Here is a 16,095-nt window from a genome sequence, read left to right as displayed (position 1 = left end):
CTCGGTGAGCATCAGCGAGACACAGGCTAACCCTTGAACCCATCACCGTTACGGAACACAATCAATCCTGACACCTCCAGCGGCCTCGATCTGCTCACACGGCTACTTCTTGACCTGACACATTTACACAACACACCGCCAGTATTCGCTGGTTGAAGCACATTGCAGCTCAACCAATCAGCTCCTCCATCCCGCCCGTGACCTTGTTCATGGGGGGGCCTTTGATTAGTACACAAAAAAAGTTGGGTCAAAAAGAATCCAACTATGGGTCAAAAATAGACTCAAGAAATTGGTCTTTTACTGTAAAATAACTCATAAATATTGGTCAGAAAAAAAAAAAAAAATTTTATAAAAAAAACCCCGAAGTTGAGTCAAATTGACCCAGAAAGTGGATCGGTCCATTTTTCTTAAAATCTATAATTGGGTTACTTTTGACCCAACTGTTTTTAAGAGTGTAGAGTTGTCATCATTGCATGGAGTGCCAGTCAAATTTCATGACATGTCAAAAATAACGTCAATGTTTCGAGTCACTTCTCAAATTTTGAAATTCTATTGTGTAGCCAAAACATGTTTTGTCACAAAATAGTTTGTCATATACAGGTATGTTGTCATTTGTGGCAAAGCACTAGGTTTTGAAACAAAAATGCTATATATTTTTTTATTTTCCCAAAAAAATTGTTTCTCACATTATATTTTGTGACAAAACACTGTAGGCCTATTTTGCCGAAACATTCCTTCCTTTATATACCAATGGGAGGCTGCTGGCATGGACAGCACTGCCAAATAAGGGTTCAGGACACTTCGACATGGTCACAAGGGTTGAGGATCGAACCCACAACCTTGAGGTTGGGAGACAACCACTCTAGCACTGAGCCATTTAAAAAAAAAAAAAAGTTGTGTTATGGTAATTTTTCACAAAACACCATATTTTGTCATAAACTATACTACGATGTCACATGAAATTGATATAGCTTGTCACAAAAAAATTAATTTGGACACAACAAAGTTACATTTTGTCCCCCCCAAAAATGTATAAACATTCTAACACAAAATGTTAACACATTAACAAAAATATTTTTTTCCAGTAAAAAACAAAAAATTTTCACTAGTGGAAGGAAAAATAAATAAATATATATATTAGGGATGTTAAAAAATCGATTCGGCAATATATCGCGATATTACCGAATCAATTTTTAAAGATACATTTTTGATGGAAATATTCAACAAAATGTCTTACTTATGGGGTTAGGTTTCACACTTTAAGCATGGAAGAATGTTAAGCCTTAACATTAAACCTTAATATTTTATTTCAATGCTGTTCAAACATGAAACAGATTCCAACCTGTTTGTTATATACAGTGGCTCACAGTTATAAGCCTGAGGTACATTTTCATACAAATCTTACAATGTACATGTACAAGTTTACTGATTAGTATTTTCTAAATTTTAGTTTAAAAAAATTGCAATAATTGACTTAATCGATTCGTATCAAGATGAATCGGTATCGAATCGTGATACAGATCGAATCGCAAGGTACTAGGCAATTCACACCCCTAATATATATATATATATATATATATATATATATATATGTGTGTATGTATTTTTAGCCGTTTTAGCCCATTACTGCAAATGGGGGGGGGGGGGGGGGATTTTCATTAATTAATTATTATTATTATTATTAATTTATTTTTTAACCATCAGAAGCCTGTTTTCCGGCAAAGTAAAACATTTTTTTTTTGTCTTGTTTTTTACTTGGCAGGAATGGTAAAAACCACTGAAAAAGAAAATAATTTTGTCACAAGAACACTACTTTGTGGAAAAATCTAAAAATGTTTGTTTGAAAAACACTTTTCTGGTCACAAAATATCTTACAAAGAAAACTACATTTTGACATATGTTGTCATAAAAAAAAAAAAAAAAACAGTAACGCAAAATTTGTATTTTGTCTTTAAAAAATATTTTTTCTTTTCCACAAAAGCTGATTTTGTAAAAAAAATTATATTTTGTCCCAAATTCTATATTTGGCCAAAAAAAAAAAAACTAAAAAATGTTGCTCCATTAACACAATTTTAACAAAAAAATGTGTCACAAACATGACTCACAAAGAAGTCATATTTTTTTTGCAAAAGAAACAAACTTTTGGGGAGAAACATTATATTTTGTATTTTGTCTCCAAAAATATAATCCTGCAAAATAATTTCACAACTAAAGAGTTTATTGTAGCCCATCACGATCGCCAGGTCGTGCTTTCTTTCACTATTACCACATAAAACGGTTTTGCCGCTCAGTTTTTCCCAGCTGTGGTCGCAGCTATTTTTGAAAGCGAGAGAGCCGGCCGTGCTTGTCACAATGTCAGCGTGTGCACAGAGCATGCTCTCATTATTGCAGAGAAACATGGAGGACTCAAGCAATTTGTGCCTTGGGCTTACCTGAGCTCTCTCACCTCACTAATAATGCCTCCTCCCGTTTCCTTCTCCTCAAACTGTCTGTGTTGAAAGCACTTGCTTCTGTTGAATTCATTCCAAATACTTGAGCTATTGAGTCTGTTTTGATTTGTGTGTAGTCGCATTTTTAAAGAAGCATCACATTATATCGACACTGTGTTGCAAGAATAATGAGCACAGGAGGATGATGATTGTAGTCATGCCGCTGTGCAGCACAGTGACACGCTGTGTGCCACTTGAGGATAAAAATACAGTGCTTATAAATAATGGCTGATCACAACATTCACTATTTTTGTACTGAATACAATGCAGTTGATAAATAAGGAAATAAGAAGATAACACAAAGTGGAGGACTACATTAAAAATGTGTCAGTTTTCTGTCTTGTCTTTAGAAATTTAAGAAATCGTCATCCACTTCATATATTTTTGGAATACAATTACATTGCACGGAACCAGCTCTAAAAAATTATGAGAGAGAAACAAATTTGCCACTTCACTTTAAAAGTCATATTATTGCAGGGAAAAGTTTTAATAATAATGAGGAAAAAATTAAATCAATTTAAAAAAACAACAACTGTAATATAACAGAATTTTACTTTTTTTTCCTATATTTTGAAAATACCATTTAATTTACAAAAATAAACTCTGATTTTACATGTCAAATGTAAAATAGAATGAAATCACTAAAACTGTAAAAGCACAATATTTCTCTTCATTAACAAAAAATAATCCATTAGAAATACATTTATTGATTGTTAAAATATATTTTACAAATGTATCATAATTTCACTATTTGTCTGTTATTTAATGGAATAAAATGTCAAAATTAAACTTTAGCCCCCCCCCCCAAAAGGGAAAAAAATATCTACTGAGAAATTAAATGTAAAAATTCATAATTTTACCATAATTTCTTAAAAGTGAAAATAACTAACATTTCTGTAATGTCCTATAGATGGTAGCATTCATTGTATTAACATTTATTTTGAGAGGACAACTAATGAGGTATATATTATGTAATATGTAATGTGAAAAGTAATAATTTTATAATCCTAATAAAGCTGTAATTTCAGGATGAAAAAGTTCAGTTCACACTGGAAACGTTCCAGTATTACAAGAAAATGCTTTTGATGACGAAAAGTTGACAAAAAGAAAGAAATTTTACCTTAACAAAACTTATTTCACAAGAAAGTTTACATTTTTACTCATCAAATTCATCATTTAGGAAGTTGTACAGAATAATGTATTTCATTAGAAAAAAATTCACTATACTATGAGAATTTATTGATGATGATGATTTAAAAAAAAAACAAATCATAATTTAACAAAAAGAAACGCAAACATTTCCAAAACAAAACAATGAAAACATTTAGATGTTTACATTGCAATTGTAAAAGAAAGACTTAACAAGTTAAATCAAAAATTTTCACCCAAAAAAGTTGACAAATTATAAACATGTTTGCAATACGTTCGAATTATGTAATCAATACATTCGAACGACTTTGCAGCACTTTCGAATGGCATAGAGTAAAAAGGGTGTCCTAGAATCTGGCTGTTCCATGCTTCATTAATTTTATGAAATTACAGGTAAAACTTGACCCTAGCGTGGATAATTGCAACAGAAAATTAAAAAAAAAAAAAACTCTACGTGTTATTTCACGAGAAAGATATCATCATTATGGAATTTTAAAAGTTGCACCAAGTCAAGAAAACCACATTTTCAAAAACACAAAAATGGAGTTGATGTCTTCTTCTCTGTGTGCCAAAACCACATAGGCGCCCCCTACAGTCACTTGATGACATTGATGATACTGTATAATTGAACTACTCTTCTCTATGAAAGAAGGACAGTGGAGGCAATAATCAGAGGGGGCAAATCACAGTTTGGCTTTATCTCCAGATGCTAGCTCTCATGGTGCTCGTTTACCTGCTAGGGAGCTAGCTAGCTAGCATCAATGGCTAGTTAACTAGCATCAGGGGCTAAAGTCAAACTATGGCAGGGTTTTTACTTTCAGGTGCTAGCTAGCTAGCTGCCTAGCTAGCTCCTATGGTGCTCGTTTACCTGCTAGGGATCTAGCTAGATACATAGATAGCATCAGGGCCTAAAGACAAACTGTGGCAGAGTTTTTACTTTCCGGACCTGGATTTGCCACCGCTGGCAATAATGGCCGAGTGTAATAAACACAAATTGCGGATGCGCATGGCGGCGACTCGTTTGAATCTAAATGTTGAATAATAGAGAAAGCTGAGTCTAGACGGCACACGAGGAGGCCTTCATATTCGGTAATTGAATTAGCCGTCGTCTTGGGATTACGCGGCGAGTGTGTATGTGTGCTGAGATCATTTAATTGAGAACAGCGTGTTCAATTGCAGGGAATAAATCCGCAAGCAAAGCTTTGCACAGTGGAAATCACAAGGTACTTTTTGTCGACCGAGTTTGTTTCAGTTGCCTTTTCTACTCTCACAGGATCATGCAAACCCATTCAGGAGGAGAACACACTTTAAATGCATGATGGCTGGATGAATGGATGGATGGATGGATGGCTGCGAGCAAGCGTGTATGTAAGTGCAGTGCGGTGCTGCAGAATGGAGAACGAGCGGTGATCAAAACGGCGGGCGCTCTAAATATAGGATGCTGCTGCACAATTTCTTCTGCTTGAGCTGGGATTCACCCAACCTCAGTTGAGGATGCAGGGAAGGAAAGAAAAGGATTCACATTTGTTTATTTGAAAAAATCTGCATAACTGCTTTTGCCTTAAAACTACATAGAGTGGTGCCTTGAGATAAAAGGGTCATTTGTTCCATGACCGAACACATGTTAAATGGGAGGTCAAGTAATTTTTTTTCAGAATATATATATTTTTTTACAATAATATGTTCTATATGCCTACACTAGTCTAATCCAGACATTCTGATTATGCATCTCAGTGGGCGGCCATTTTGCCACCTGCTGACACTGAAAATGACATTAGAATGTAAAGAATTAAACTGTGTGTGCCATGATTATTTCATTGTACTGCTCCTTCTGGTGTGGGCGCTTTGGCCACCAGGGGGCAGTGGTATGCATAAACAGTTCAGTAATAAGTTGAGATTGGAGTCCTGGTACGTAACTCAAAACACTCATTTCAATTTATGAAATGAAATACAATTTTATGTTACATTATTTCTTCTAAAATTTTCGTTTTGTTTTTATTTTAAATTTGGGGGTTTAATTTTAAATTAAATTACTTTCCCCCATTTCTTTAGGTTCCCAATTCATTTTAAATTACAATTCATGATTTATTTTCTTTGCTTGTTGGAATAGTGCTTTCTAATGATATGTCCCCTAAGCTTGACAAAAAAAAAAGTAATGATGCTCAGTTTTGATTGCTGTAATTTATTTGTCCGGGTGAAAAAAGTGGATCCTATTGAGAGCTCTTTTTAATTAATATTCTGTATGTGTTCTTGTTTGTAGTAAACAAAATGTTAGAAAGGGCTCTCCGTAGCCTGCTGTACTGTACTTCACTGTATACTGCCTTAGAAAATATTGTTACCAAATGAAACCCATAAAAAAAACAATTACAATAATAAATACTTAATTTTATCAATTCGATTCAATTTATCAATTAAAAAATCTTCTTTCGTGGTTTTTTATTTAAATTTTTTTTTTTTACCATACTTGCAAAGTAATATGTCATCTAATAAATTTGCTTGAAAAAACATCAATTGATGCTCGCTTGGAACCTTGACCAAGTTTACCATGAACACAGGAGGACATCTAGTGGTCCATTGTGAACATTTACTTCCCTGACTTAACAACAGGGGGCAGCATCATAATTGAGAGTCAATTCGCCGTTCATTTATTTACTTCCGGTATTATTATTCTTTCTCTTCCGGTTGTCGTCTGTTCGTGTAGGAGGTATCCAAACCTTTTTCTTGATGATGTATTCTTTAAATCTTAATCAATCGGCGAGTGTTTGTAGTTTTTGTGCAGAAACAGTGGTATGGTTTGATAAAGCACGTTACAAAGCACACGTTCGGTGCACTATTTTATTCTTGCGATCCCTTTTTTTTTTAAAAAGGATGAGTTGTTGTTGAGTGTGAAGGAGTATCCGTGCTCTTAGCGTTAGCTAGCGTTTAAAATGATCCGGACAGTGCCATACGTCATCTATTAAGTTTTTAAGTAAAAGCTGTACGTTTCGCTGTTAAGTCATTGTTAGTGTGATATATTAAGTGTTAAAAAAGACCGGCTATTAAGTTGTCTCCTGTTCTGGCTCTGTAGTAAAACTTTTTTTTTTTTTTAACGCTGATGTAGCTAGCAAATGTCGCCTTATTGGCATTGTCTCACTCTACTTTTTACTTTCGTAGGTAAACTCGAGTCACAATGGCAAAGTCGAAGAACCACACGACACATAACCAGTGTAAGTATTTTCTTATTCACTGCCAGCCTCCCTATGAACATGATTTTTTCCCCCTGCATAATAACTGTCAATGTCTGTGAAAATGTTACAGTACATCATATGCTCTATTCTCCCTCCGCAGCCCGTAAAGCCCATAGAAATGGCATCAGGAAGCCCAGAACCCATCGCTATGAGTCTCTGAAGGGGGTTCGTACTCTTGTCAATTGTCCAAAATATAAACATGTATAACAAGGTTGCATGGTGGACATGATGCTTGCTGTAACAATCTTTCTTAGGCTTGATCTACACTACAAGCTTTAAGCTATATATTTAAAAGTTTTACGTTTTGAAGTGGGCGCGATTTGGATTGTGGTTAGGCCTCTTCCAAAAATGGATAAATTCTGTGTCTTGAAGTTTCACACACTACCACGTTGGAGGCCGATCTCAGTTGCTAACATGGAAGACAAATAGCAATCACATGATCAAAACGTTTTGGTATAAACGTATAGTGTGAATGCACAGATTTGAAATTCCAGTCTCAAGCCATTCCTGACATGGATATAAAATTTTGTAGACGGAGTACAAGTACTTTGGAGTTGGGATGTAGCTGTGCGATATTTTAGTAATCGTGCATTCTTTACAGTTTTTATTTCTTCAATTGAAATCTTGCAACAAACTTTATAGTCTTGTCAAGAAATGTTGCCAGTGAATTCCAAACACTAAAATGTGCAAAGCACAGGTTAACTAAACGTTATGTCATGTTTTAATATATCATGCCATGAAATTAATGCGCTGGGCTTTAAAATGCGCATGTCTCACAATCTAGAGTAGCATGGAGAAAACAACACGCACACATGTAAACAAGTTTCTGAAGGATTTTGTTTTGTATTTGCAGGTGGACCCGAAATTCCTGAGGAACATGCGCTTTGCCAAGAAGCACAACAAAAAGGGCATGAAGGCGGTGAGGAAGGCCGCCGCCGCTCCCGCTCCCGCTCCTGCGCCTGCGCCTGCTCCTGCCAAGAAATGATCTGCTTGTCACCCCTTGTTACCATCACAATAAAGCAATGCTTTGATAAACACTCTCCTGTCCATTTCTTTTTTGTGACTATATGCCATAATCGCAGGCTGTCAATGGAAGGGAACTAAGGGATGGAAAACATTGCTGGTATTATAATGGGGCAGCTGTCAGTGTAGTAAGGGCCTATAAACAAGCTGCACTAATACTGTTGCATTTCCTAGGACTTGTATTGCAAGAAATATTGCCGTTGTCCCTGTGTAACTGCACCTCACTTAACGTGTCAAACAAGTGTGTACAATATTGTTCATTACGATTTTACATACAGTACAGTTGGCATGTATAAAGAAGACGGTGTGGGTGGGTATTTCAATGGACTTCGGAATATGGCAATTGTGTTTTATGCAAAACACAACCACAGCGCCACAAATGGAAGTAGGACACTGAATAAAATGGTTGTGACGCACACACAAAATTGGATGTTGAGATTGATATACTGCGGCATTTAGAGTCACCAAATTACATTCCCCTGTTTGGAAGTTAGAAATTCCGACTTCCCTTGAATACAGTGAACGTTACATCAAGTCCGCTGCTGTCGTCACTTCCGCTCACGCTGACGCCGACTTGCATCATTTCTCGTGTGTCTTGTCAACCGGAGGTGGGCAGCATGTGAGTAAACCATTCAGACTCCCACAGCGTAAAATAAATGATATGAGTATTCCCACGCTGGTGGCAAACTCTGCACCTTTGTGTGTAACTTGAACGCCTTCAATCACTAACGCCGCGACGCGTTTTGTTTTGCAGTAGATAACTTTAACATTGACTGGCTAACTTAGCTCGCTAGCTAACTTCATAGAGGCGTCATTACTGAAGAGAAGTGAACTTGAAGCAAGATTTAGTGCGCATGTATCGGGCATTGGTTATTAAATGACATAACGTTTTTCTTTATTTTTTATTTTTTAACATAAACGTTGGTCAAAGTGACAGACGGCGGACAGCTAGTTGACTTGTTAGCACTTCAAAACAACAAATGAAATACCGTACATGTAAATAAAATGTATTTATTTGCTGATATGTATGTTGAACGTGCTTGAATCAATGTAAGTCAGATTCCTGGTCAAACATTTTTGTTACTTAGTGGCCACAATAACACTCAAGACAACATATATATATTTTCTTTTTAAAAATGCATTCATTTCGATGTGAATTAATGGCATTTTCTTTTATTAAACGATAACATGTGATCCTGTATTTTATATTGTATGACTATTTTGACTCTGAGGCACTGGTGAAAAGTTCTGCTTAAATAAAGTTTACTTTCCTAATTGTATGTGATTCGATGTCTTGTGCTGATAGTCAGACACCATCATGGTGGAGCCGGTGCCCGAGTCCATCAACTTTCCCTCGCAAGAGGAGAAGATCCTGCAGCTTTGGAAAGACAAGGACTGTTTTTACGAGTGTCTCAAACAATCCAAGAACAGGCCCAGGTGAGCATACGAGTGTCTCAGTCGCTCATAAATCCGTAGCATTTCTTGTCTAACGAGTTGTTGATGACTGTCTTGACTTGTATTGAGAGGAGTGGAATTAGCTTTTGGTATGATTTACATTGCATGGTTTCACTGTCTGATAATGTACGGATGATCTCTGCAACTGAATCGTAGAGCTATGTAATGAGAAACCCAATACACATGAATGGCAAAAGTCACCAGGTGTGTTCTATTCCACTAGAACCAGTAGTCCATGGCCAAAGTATTGGACTTTAAATGGCAAGTTTAAAGACAATCTCATATTCACTTAAACTTCCATAAACCTTCCATAAAGCTCTGATTAAATTCTGGGAAACATTTTGGCCAAACCGTAACCATTGTAATTGACTTAATTACAATGCCAATTTCCCCCCTCCAGGTATACCTTCTACGACGGCCCGCCCTTTGCCACGGGTCTACCCCACTACGGTCACATCCTAGCGGGCACCATCAAAGACATCGTCACCCGCTTTGCCCACCAGAGTGGCTTCCACGTGGATCGGCGCTTTGGCTGGGATTGCCATGGCCTGCCTGTGGTAAATAATACTCAAAAAATTATTGCTGTTGTTTTGAACTCGCACCCTCCCAGAGCTCGCTTTCAGCTGTGCGTGTTTGCAGGAGTATGAGATCGATAAGACCTTGGGAATCAAGGGCCCCGACGACGTCGCCAAGATGGGCATCGCCGAATACAACAATCAGTGTCGAAAAATCGTCATGAGATACTCTAATGAGTGGGAGGTGAGTGTGCGTGTAAGAAATCTAAGTGTTGTGTGTTTGGGAACTGCCAAATGTGTAACCTGGGAACGCTGTCTCGTTGGTCGTTGCCAGGTGTTGGTCAATCGAATGGGCAGATGGATCGATTTCAAAAACGACTATAAGACTCTTTACCCGGAGTTCATGGAGACTGTCTGGTATGTCTGTCTTATGACATGTTGAAAGATAAATATGAGGGAAAAAAGTTAAAATTTTATTTCATGGTATTTACAGCTAGTGTTATACATTATTAACATTTTTAATTACTTATTTCATATATTAACTATGTTGAAATGTTTTATAGATGTGTAGAGTAGGTGAAATAGTGTTGAACTCAGTATAATTTGACCTTAACCTAAGCTGGTACCTTGTTTTGTCTTAAATTCCTTCTTTGTGTCCTTCGTGAGAACAGATTCTGCTTTGAGAGAGCACACACACACACACACACACACACACACACACACACACACACACACACACACACACACACACACACACACATTCTCTGTTCGCACCATCACTCACGGCCACTCTAAATCCAGTTCAATTTGTTTGTGAGATATTGTTTTGGGGAAAAAAGTACGAAAAGTACACTGAGAGTATATTTTGTCTAAAAGACAACACAGCTGCAAACTGTGTACAAAAATTCCATTATGTTACATATTGTGTGAGAACCAATCTGTTTTACTTATTCATGATGGGAGGAGAGATAGGTGTTCTCCTACTGATTTGGATTCTATAAAAGCTGTATTCCGCAAAAGAGGGGGCACACGCGCACCCTGGAATTCCACCTTTTACGCGATGTTCCAGTGTTGTGTGACCGGAGATTCTCTGTAATAAATCATCCTTGCAAGGAGTCTTTGTCACAAAGAAGTCTTATCTCCATTTTTTTGGAACACGCAAATGATGATAAATGATATCATCATTTAACACTAGTCAGCTAAAAGTATTGCAAAAGACATTATTCAATCAACTAAAAGCGAATCGTATTCGACTTTTGAGGTTCTGCTGCACTTTAATCAGTTGAGCCACTATCCCGTGCCAAAAATATTGGATTTCAATAGCTAACGAATGAAAAGTGAGATTTTAGGATTGTCCCTATGCTGCTCTCAAATGGAACCATCCATGATATGATGTGAAGAGCATGTTATCTCCCTTTAGCTACTTTTGTTTCTCTAATGCCTTTACTTGTTCTTCCAGGTGGGTGTTCAAGCAGCTGTATGAAAAGGGTTTGGTGTATCGTGGCGTCAAGGTCATGCCCTTTTCCACCGCTTGCAACACACCGCTCTCCAACTTTGAATCCCACCAGAACTACAAGGTCCGCGCGCAAAACCCTTAACCACTCGCATCTTAGACAACACAGTCGGTCACGACATAGTTTTTATTTCAGGACGTTCAAGATCCATCGGTCATCGTCAGTTTCCCGCTGCTTGACGATGAAGGCGTGTCTCTCATCGCGTGGACCACCACTCCGTGGACACTGCCCAGCAACCTGGCTCTGTGTGTCAACCCTGAATTGTCTTATGTCAAGGTTCAAGGTAAGAAGAGTCTTGACAAAAAAAAAAAGGAAGTAAAAATTAGAGTTTGGTGCACACCTTTGTTTAAAATAGGTTTATGATGAGATTGGGCTTAGCTTGTTTGTTCTGCATGCTTTTTTTTTTAACAATAAAAGTAGAATCACCTTTTGCCAAGGCAAAACCTTTGACACAACACTTGCTTCGTATCCTGTCAGATTGTGCATTTGTAGCGATTAGCTAATGTCATGACCAGTAAGTACTAAATGTTCTAGAACTTGATGATTCCAATCAGCCTGCCATAGCTAGTGGAATACAGCAGGGGGCACTGTTGAAGCACCGAGCCAATGACTCAGTAACTGCACCGCCTGTGCTGCATGGGAGACCGCCTTGGAATACCAATGATTTTTTCCCCCCTCCTTTGCATCAGTTCAGTCTCTTTTTATCTCTCATCCTCCCCGCTTCATCTCCAGCCAACATTTTCTGCCCGTTTGCCTTCACCCTCCACCTGTTTTCGACCCAACGTCGCTCTTATGTCGGCCGCGCTTCTCCTCTCTCGGGCTTCTGTCAGCCCCTGCAGGTCCAAGGCTCGCAATCATCTGTCACACCAACGACGCAGCAGGAACGTCTTCTTTTCCCCCCATGCTGCTCCAATCGCTCCTCCATGAACCGTTTATTTCCATATTTTTGGTGTTTTGGGACCGTTCTGGTTCCCCTGATGGCAACGCCTCCATCAGCTCTGTCGCCGGTTGAGCAGTCTCACAGCACGGCCATGGAGTCCTTACCCGACCTTGACTTTTTATGGCTGTGGCCTCGTTGTTATCAAGCAGGATTAGACCCCCCCCCCCCCCATATGCGGAGAAGAGCATAATATGGTTGCTGTTTATCACACATGAAACACGGATCAATAAACATAAATCACTCTTGTCAGGGCCATTTGTTTAAGCTTTCAAAAATTAAGCAGAGCATGACAAAAATAATCAGTCACGTGTCGCCAAAGTAGACAGCTTCGAAGACACTAACGAGGAGGAATTGATTTGCAATGGCCGCTAAGTGTTCTGTGTCACACTATTTGCCGGATGATAAATTTTTCTTTTGTTTTTGCTTCTCCCGTCTGTGTTTTATGTGCTTTTTGTAAAGTACATGACTTCAAAGTTGTTACTATTTCAAAACCAAACTGTCTAGGCCAAGGGTTGGCAACTTTTACTGTCAAATGAGCCATTTTAGGCCAAATAAATACCCCAAAATTTCTCTGGAGCCACAAAACATTTGAACATTGTGATGAACGAAACAGTGTGTTAGTGTTAGGCTAAAATACTGAGGGCCCAAGAGCTAATTAGAGCTGCACTATAACAGAAAAATATGCAGCATCCAATACTTTGAGATTAATTCTCTTCCACCTTTTGTTTTCCGTTTTTAGATTTTATTTATTTATTTTTTTGTAATTTGTGATCATTTTTCATACATTTTTAGGATTTTCTGCCTCTGTCAAATTTCTTACATTTTTGACAATTTTACATATAGTCAACTGCCTCTTCTTCCTTTTCATTTTATGGCTATTTTTTATTTATTATTTTTCCCTTTTTATTACCTTTTTGGCCATTTTTGTGTACATTTTATGCACATTTTTGGGATTCCTTCTTGTTTTTGGACATTTTACAGTTACTTTTTTTTTTTTTTTTTCTGCCTTTTAAAAATTTTTTTTTTATCGATTTTCTGGCTTAAATTTATTAATTATTTTAGCAATTTTGTGTACATTCTATGGTAATTTTCAAGATTTCTTCCTGGACATTTTATGGTTACTTTTTGAACGTTTCCTTTTTAGCCTTTTCTTAAATCAGTTTCTGATTTATTTATTGGCAATTTCATGGAGATTTTATGGTAAGTTTCTGCGTTTCTTTCTTTCTGGCCATTTTATTGTCACATGATGGACATTTTTAGGTAATTTAAAAAACTTTTTAATCTACCTTTTGTCTCTTTCTGACAACTTAAAAAAAATGTATCTAAATCATCAAGTAATTTACAGAATATTTAAAAAAAAAAAATGTAAATAATAACATTAATTTATATTACCAGTAATTTTTTTTATTTAAATTTTTTTAGATCCACAGGGAGCCACAGGAGAGGGACTAAAGAGCCAAATGTGCCTTCAGAGACGCAGGTTGCAGACCCCTGGTCTAGGCTATGTTTTAAAGTGATGTGTCGTTAGCCTAATAGCATAATTACCATTACCCAAGTCATTTAAAAAATGTTTTCAGTGTTTCTGGCCAAGACATAATTTGGCCGAAAGTACCGGCTCTCTCCGTTTTTACTGAGTACTGAATTTCGTTGCTCTGTGATTTCGCCACTATGTGCCTTCATCACTTGTCCACAATGCTACGACCCTGACGCGCTAGTACAACCGCAAAGACTTTTGATGTGGAACTTGAATATAAATAATCTAAATGTACCTACCATACAGGTATATCTTTGCCTAAGCTCAGCTGTACTTGTTTGCTTTTCTCAGATAACACCACCAACAAGACATACATCATGATGGAGTCCCGGCTGGGTGCTCTGTTCAAGTTGGAGAGCGAATACAGGCTGCTGGACAAGTGAGTGCTCATAGAGCCACTTTTCAAACATGCGAGAGAGTGAGTCACGCGTCCCTTTTAGATGTAGATAATTAATCACAAGTCCCCCCCTGAGCTCCCTCATACAACAGCAAAGCGCATTTGTGTAAAATTCTACCAAAAGCGTGCAGAATTTAAATTGCAAATATAACTAGAAAAATTCCCGCGGAAATTTTGAATGGGACTGCTGACTCTTTGGTAATGAGCTGAACAGTTTAAAATTTAAACGACTGGAATCGGTCAAGAAATGTGTAAGTTAACCATAATCTAAAAATATGCCACTGTCCCTTTAAGAGCGCACACCCATTTTTGACTTGGAGCCGTCACGCACCCCACATTCCATTGAGATTCTATGAGAGACGCACCCCTTGAACAAAAGCCTCTCACGACTTAACGGTTCAAGATACAGATTCAAGAAATGGCTCGTTAGAACGGCAAGGGTTTGGGGAACACGAGCATGTTCTCATTTTTTTAATCGGATGAAAAATGACCAAATGAGAGCAGGTTGAAAACTTATGATTTATCAGAAATGAAGAGCGAAAGGCGCCTGAATTTAATATGGCAGAGATAGGCGAGTTGGTCCGACTTGTCCGAGCTTAAAGGGAAAATAAAGGTACTAAATGACACCTTAGCCAAATAAAAGTTAGTTTGTCTGAAAGAAGACACTCCTGACTACAAAATGTAAGAATTTGACGTCTAGTGAGAAAAGATTGTGGCCATGGTGACAACTTGAAGTGAAACTTTTGACTTTTGGCAAGAGATTTGTTGCTTCCCGGCACTCTGGCTAATTGCTAAAACAGAGTGTGTTAAAATGCTATATGTCACTGTCTTTGAACCCGCACAGAGGGGAGAGCTTTCATTCCTTAAAAAAAATTGAAAAACACTGTGCTAAAGATGGGAAAAATTCCTACAAAATGAGCTAAAATTCGTATCGGTCGGATAACGTATGCGTGCACAGCGTGTCTTGGAAAAAGGTGCTTGATGTGTGATTTTGTCTTTCCATTTCCCATTCATTCCTATGGCACTTTTTGGGGTAGTTTTTGGGGTATTGCGTCGCCGTGGTAAGTGGGAATTCCTAGAAAAATAATGCCGCACCGAGTCAGATCGAGCCGCATCGTTTGATACCTCAATTGTCCCGGTGCGATCTACGGTACGGGCCGCATTTTTGCGGAAAAATCCGTGAAAGATGATATAATAACCGCAATAAACCCATTTTTGTAGGATAGTAATATGTGCTGCTTGCTACGCTCAGCAGTCCCATAACAAGTAACATTAATGTAGTCAAGCATTTTCGTTTCATGCTTAAGTGAGTCACACTGTGTTGCAAATAAGCAAAGATTCCGATAGGACCCGAGATGTGCCCCGCCCCTCCCAAAATCAGTTGGGACGGGCGCCAGCTCACCTGTCACCCTATAATGAGGACAAGCGCGATAGAAGATGAATAGTGCAAGGGTGTCTTGGATGGAGTTTTCCTGAATTGTTTTCTCAAAACTTTTCTTTCCACTCTGCCTGACGTGACTTTGAAGTTTGTTCCTTGCCTTTCCAGATTCCCTGGCAAAATGCTGAGTGGAAAAAAGTACAAGCCTCTTTTCAATTACTTTGCCAAGGTTAGTAAACTCTGTGGCTGTCTCCAACTTGGATGTATTGGCTACAAAATAAAAACAACCCTTTTTTTTTTTACCTTCTCGACCATATACTGGCATTTATATTTACGTTCTTTAAATCTCTCTCTGTTTCTGCATCATTTGATCTCAGTGTGGAGAGAAAGGAGCGTTCCGGGTGGTGACTGATAATTATGTCAAGGAAGAAGAAGGCACAGGAGTGGTCCATCAGGCACCTTACTTTGGAGCTG

General features: G+C 37.9%; 2 protein-coding genes across 2 annotated transcripts in view; both read left to right on the top strand.

The window, feature by feature from the left end:
* Window positions 1-6,255: 6,255 nt before the first annotated feature.
* rpl29 (ribosomal protein L29) lies at window positions 6,256-7,902 on the top strand. The gene is made up of 4 exons (XM_077573350.1): window positions 6,256-6,342; window positions 6,792-6,844; window positions 6,966-7,030; window positions 7,719-7,902. Exons 2-4 carry the CDS (start codon window positions 6,808-6,810, stop codon window positions 7,848-7,850), a joined length of 234 nt encoding a protein of 77 aa, XP_077429476.1. The 5' UTR covers window positions 6,256-6,342; window positions 6,792-6,807; the 3' UTR covers window positions 7,851-7,902.
* A 490-nt stretch (window positions 7,903-8,392) lies between these two features.
* Window positions 8,393-16,095, top strand: part of iars1 (isoleucyl-tRNA synthetase 1) — a 51,371-nt gene continuing 43,668 nt past the window's right edge. Inside the window, exons 1-10 of the mRNA XM_077573519.1 lie at window positions 8,393-8,507; window positions 9,195-9,325; window positions 9,744-9,900; window positions 9,983-10,102; window positions 10,193-10,275; window positions 11,318-11,435; window positions 11,508-11,655; window positions 14,138-14,225; window positions 15,790-15,850; window positions 15,999-16,094. Coding sequence (XP_077429645.1) covers window positions 9,207-9,325; window positions 9,744-9,900; window positions 9,983-10,102; window positions 10,193-10,275; window positions 11,318-11,435; window positions 11,508-11,655; window positions 14,138-14,225; window positions 15,790-15,850; window positions 15,999-16,094 — 990 coding nt within the window. The 5' untranslated portion in view covers window positions 8,393-8,507; window positions 9,195-9,206. The remainder of the gene's footprint in view (window positions 8,508-9,194; window positions 9,326-9,743; window positions 9,901-9,982; window positions 10,103-10,192; window positions 10,276-11,317; window positions 11,436-11,507; window positions 11,656-14,137; window positions 14,226-15,789; window positions 15,851-15,998; window position 16,095) is intronic.

This window comes from Vanacampus margaritifer, chromosome 8 (assembly GCF_051991255.1).
Source record: "Vanacampus margaritifer isolate UIUO_Vmar chromosome 8, RoL_Vmar_1.0, whole genome shotgun sequence".
In the NCBI taxonomy this organism is placed as follows: Eukaryota; Metazoa; Chordata; class Actinopteri; order Syngnathiformes; family Syngnathidae; genus Vanacampus; species Vanacampus margaritifer.
This window is presented reverse-complemented; position numbering and strand designations above follow the sequence as displayed.

Bases quoted from the DNA above. Each gene is read 5' to 3' on its own strand.
- rpl29 (XM_077573350.1), top strand. From the start codon at position 6,808: ATGGCAAAGTCGAAGAACCACACGACACATAACCAGT. The intron at 6,845-6,965 runs GTAAGTATTTTC...CTCCCTCCGCAG, and splicing joins CCACACGACACATAACCAGT to CCCGTAAAGCCCATAGAAAT. The intron at 7,031-7,718 runs GTTCGTACTCTT...TTGTATTTGCAG, and splicing joins GCTATGAGTCTCTGAAGGGG to GTGGACCCGAAATTCCTGAG.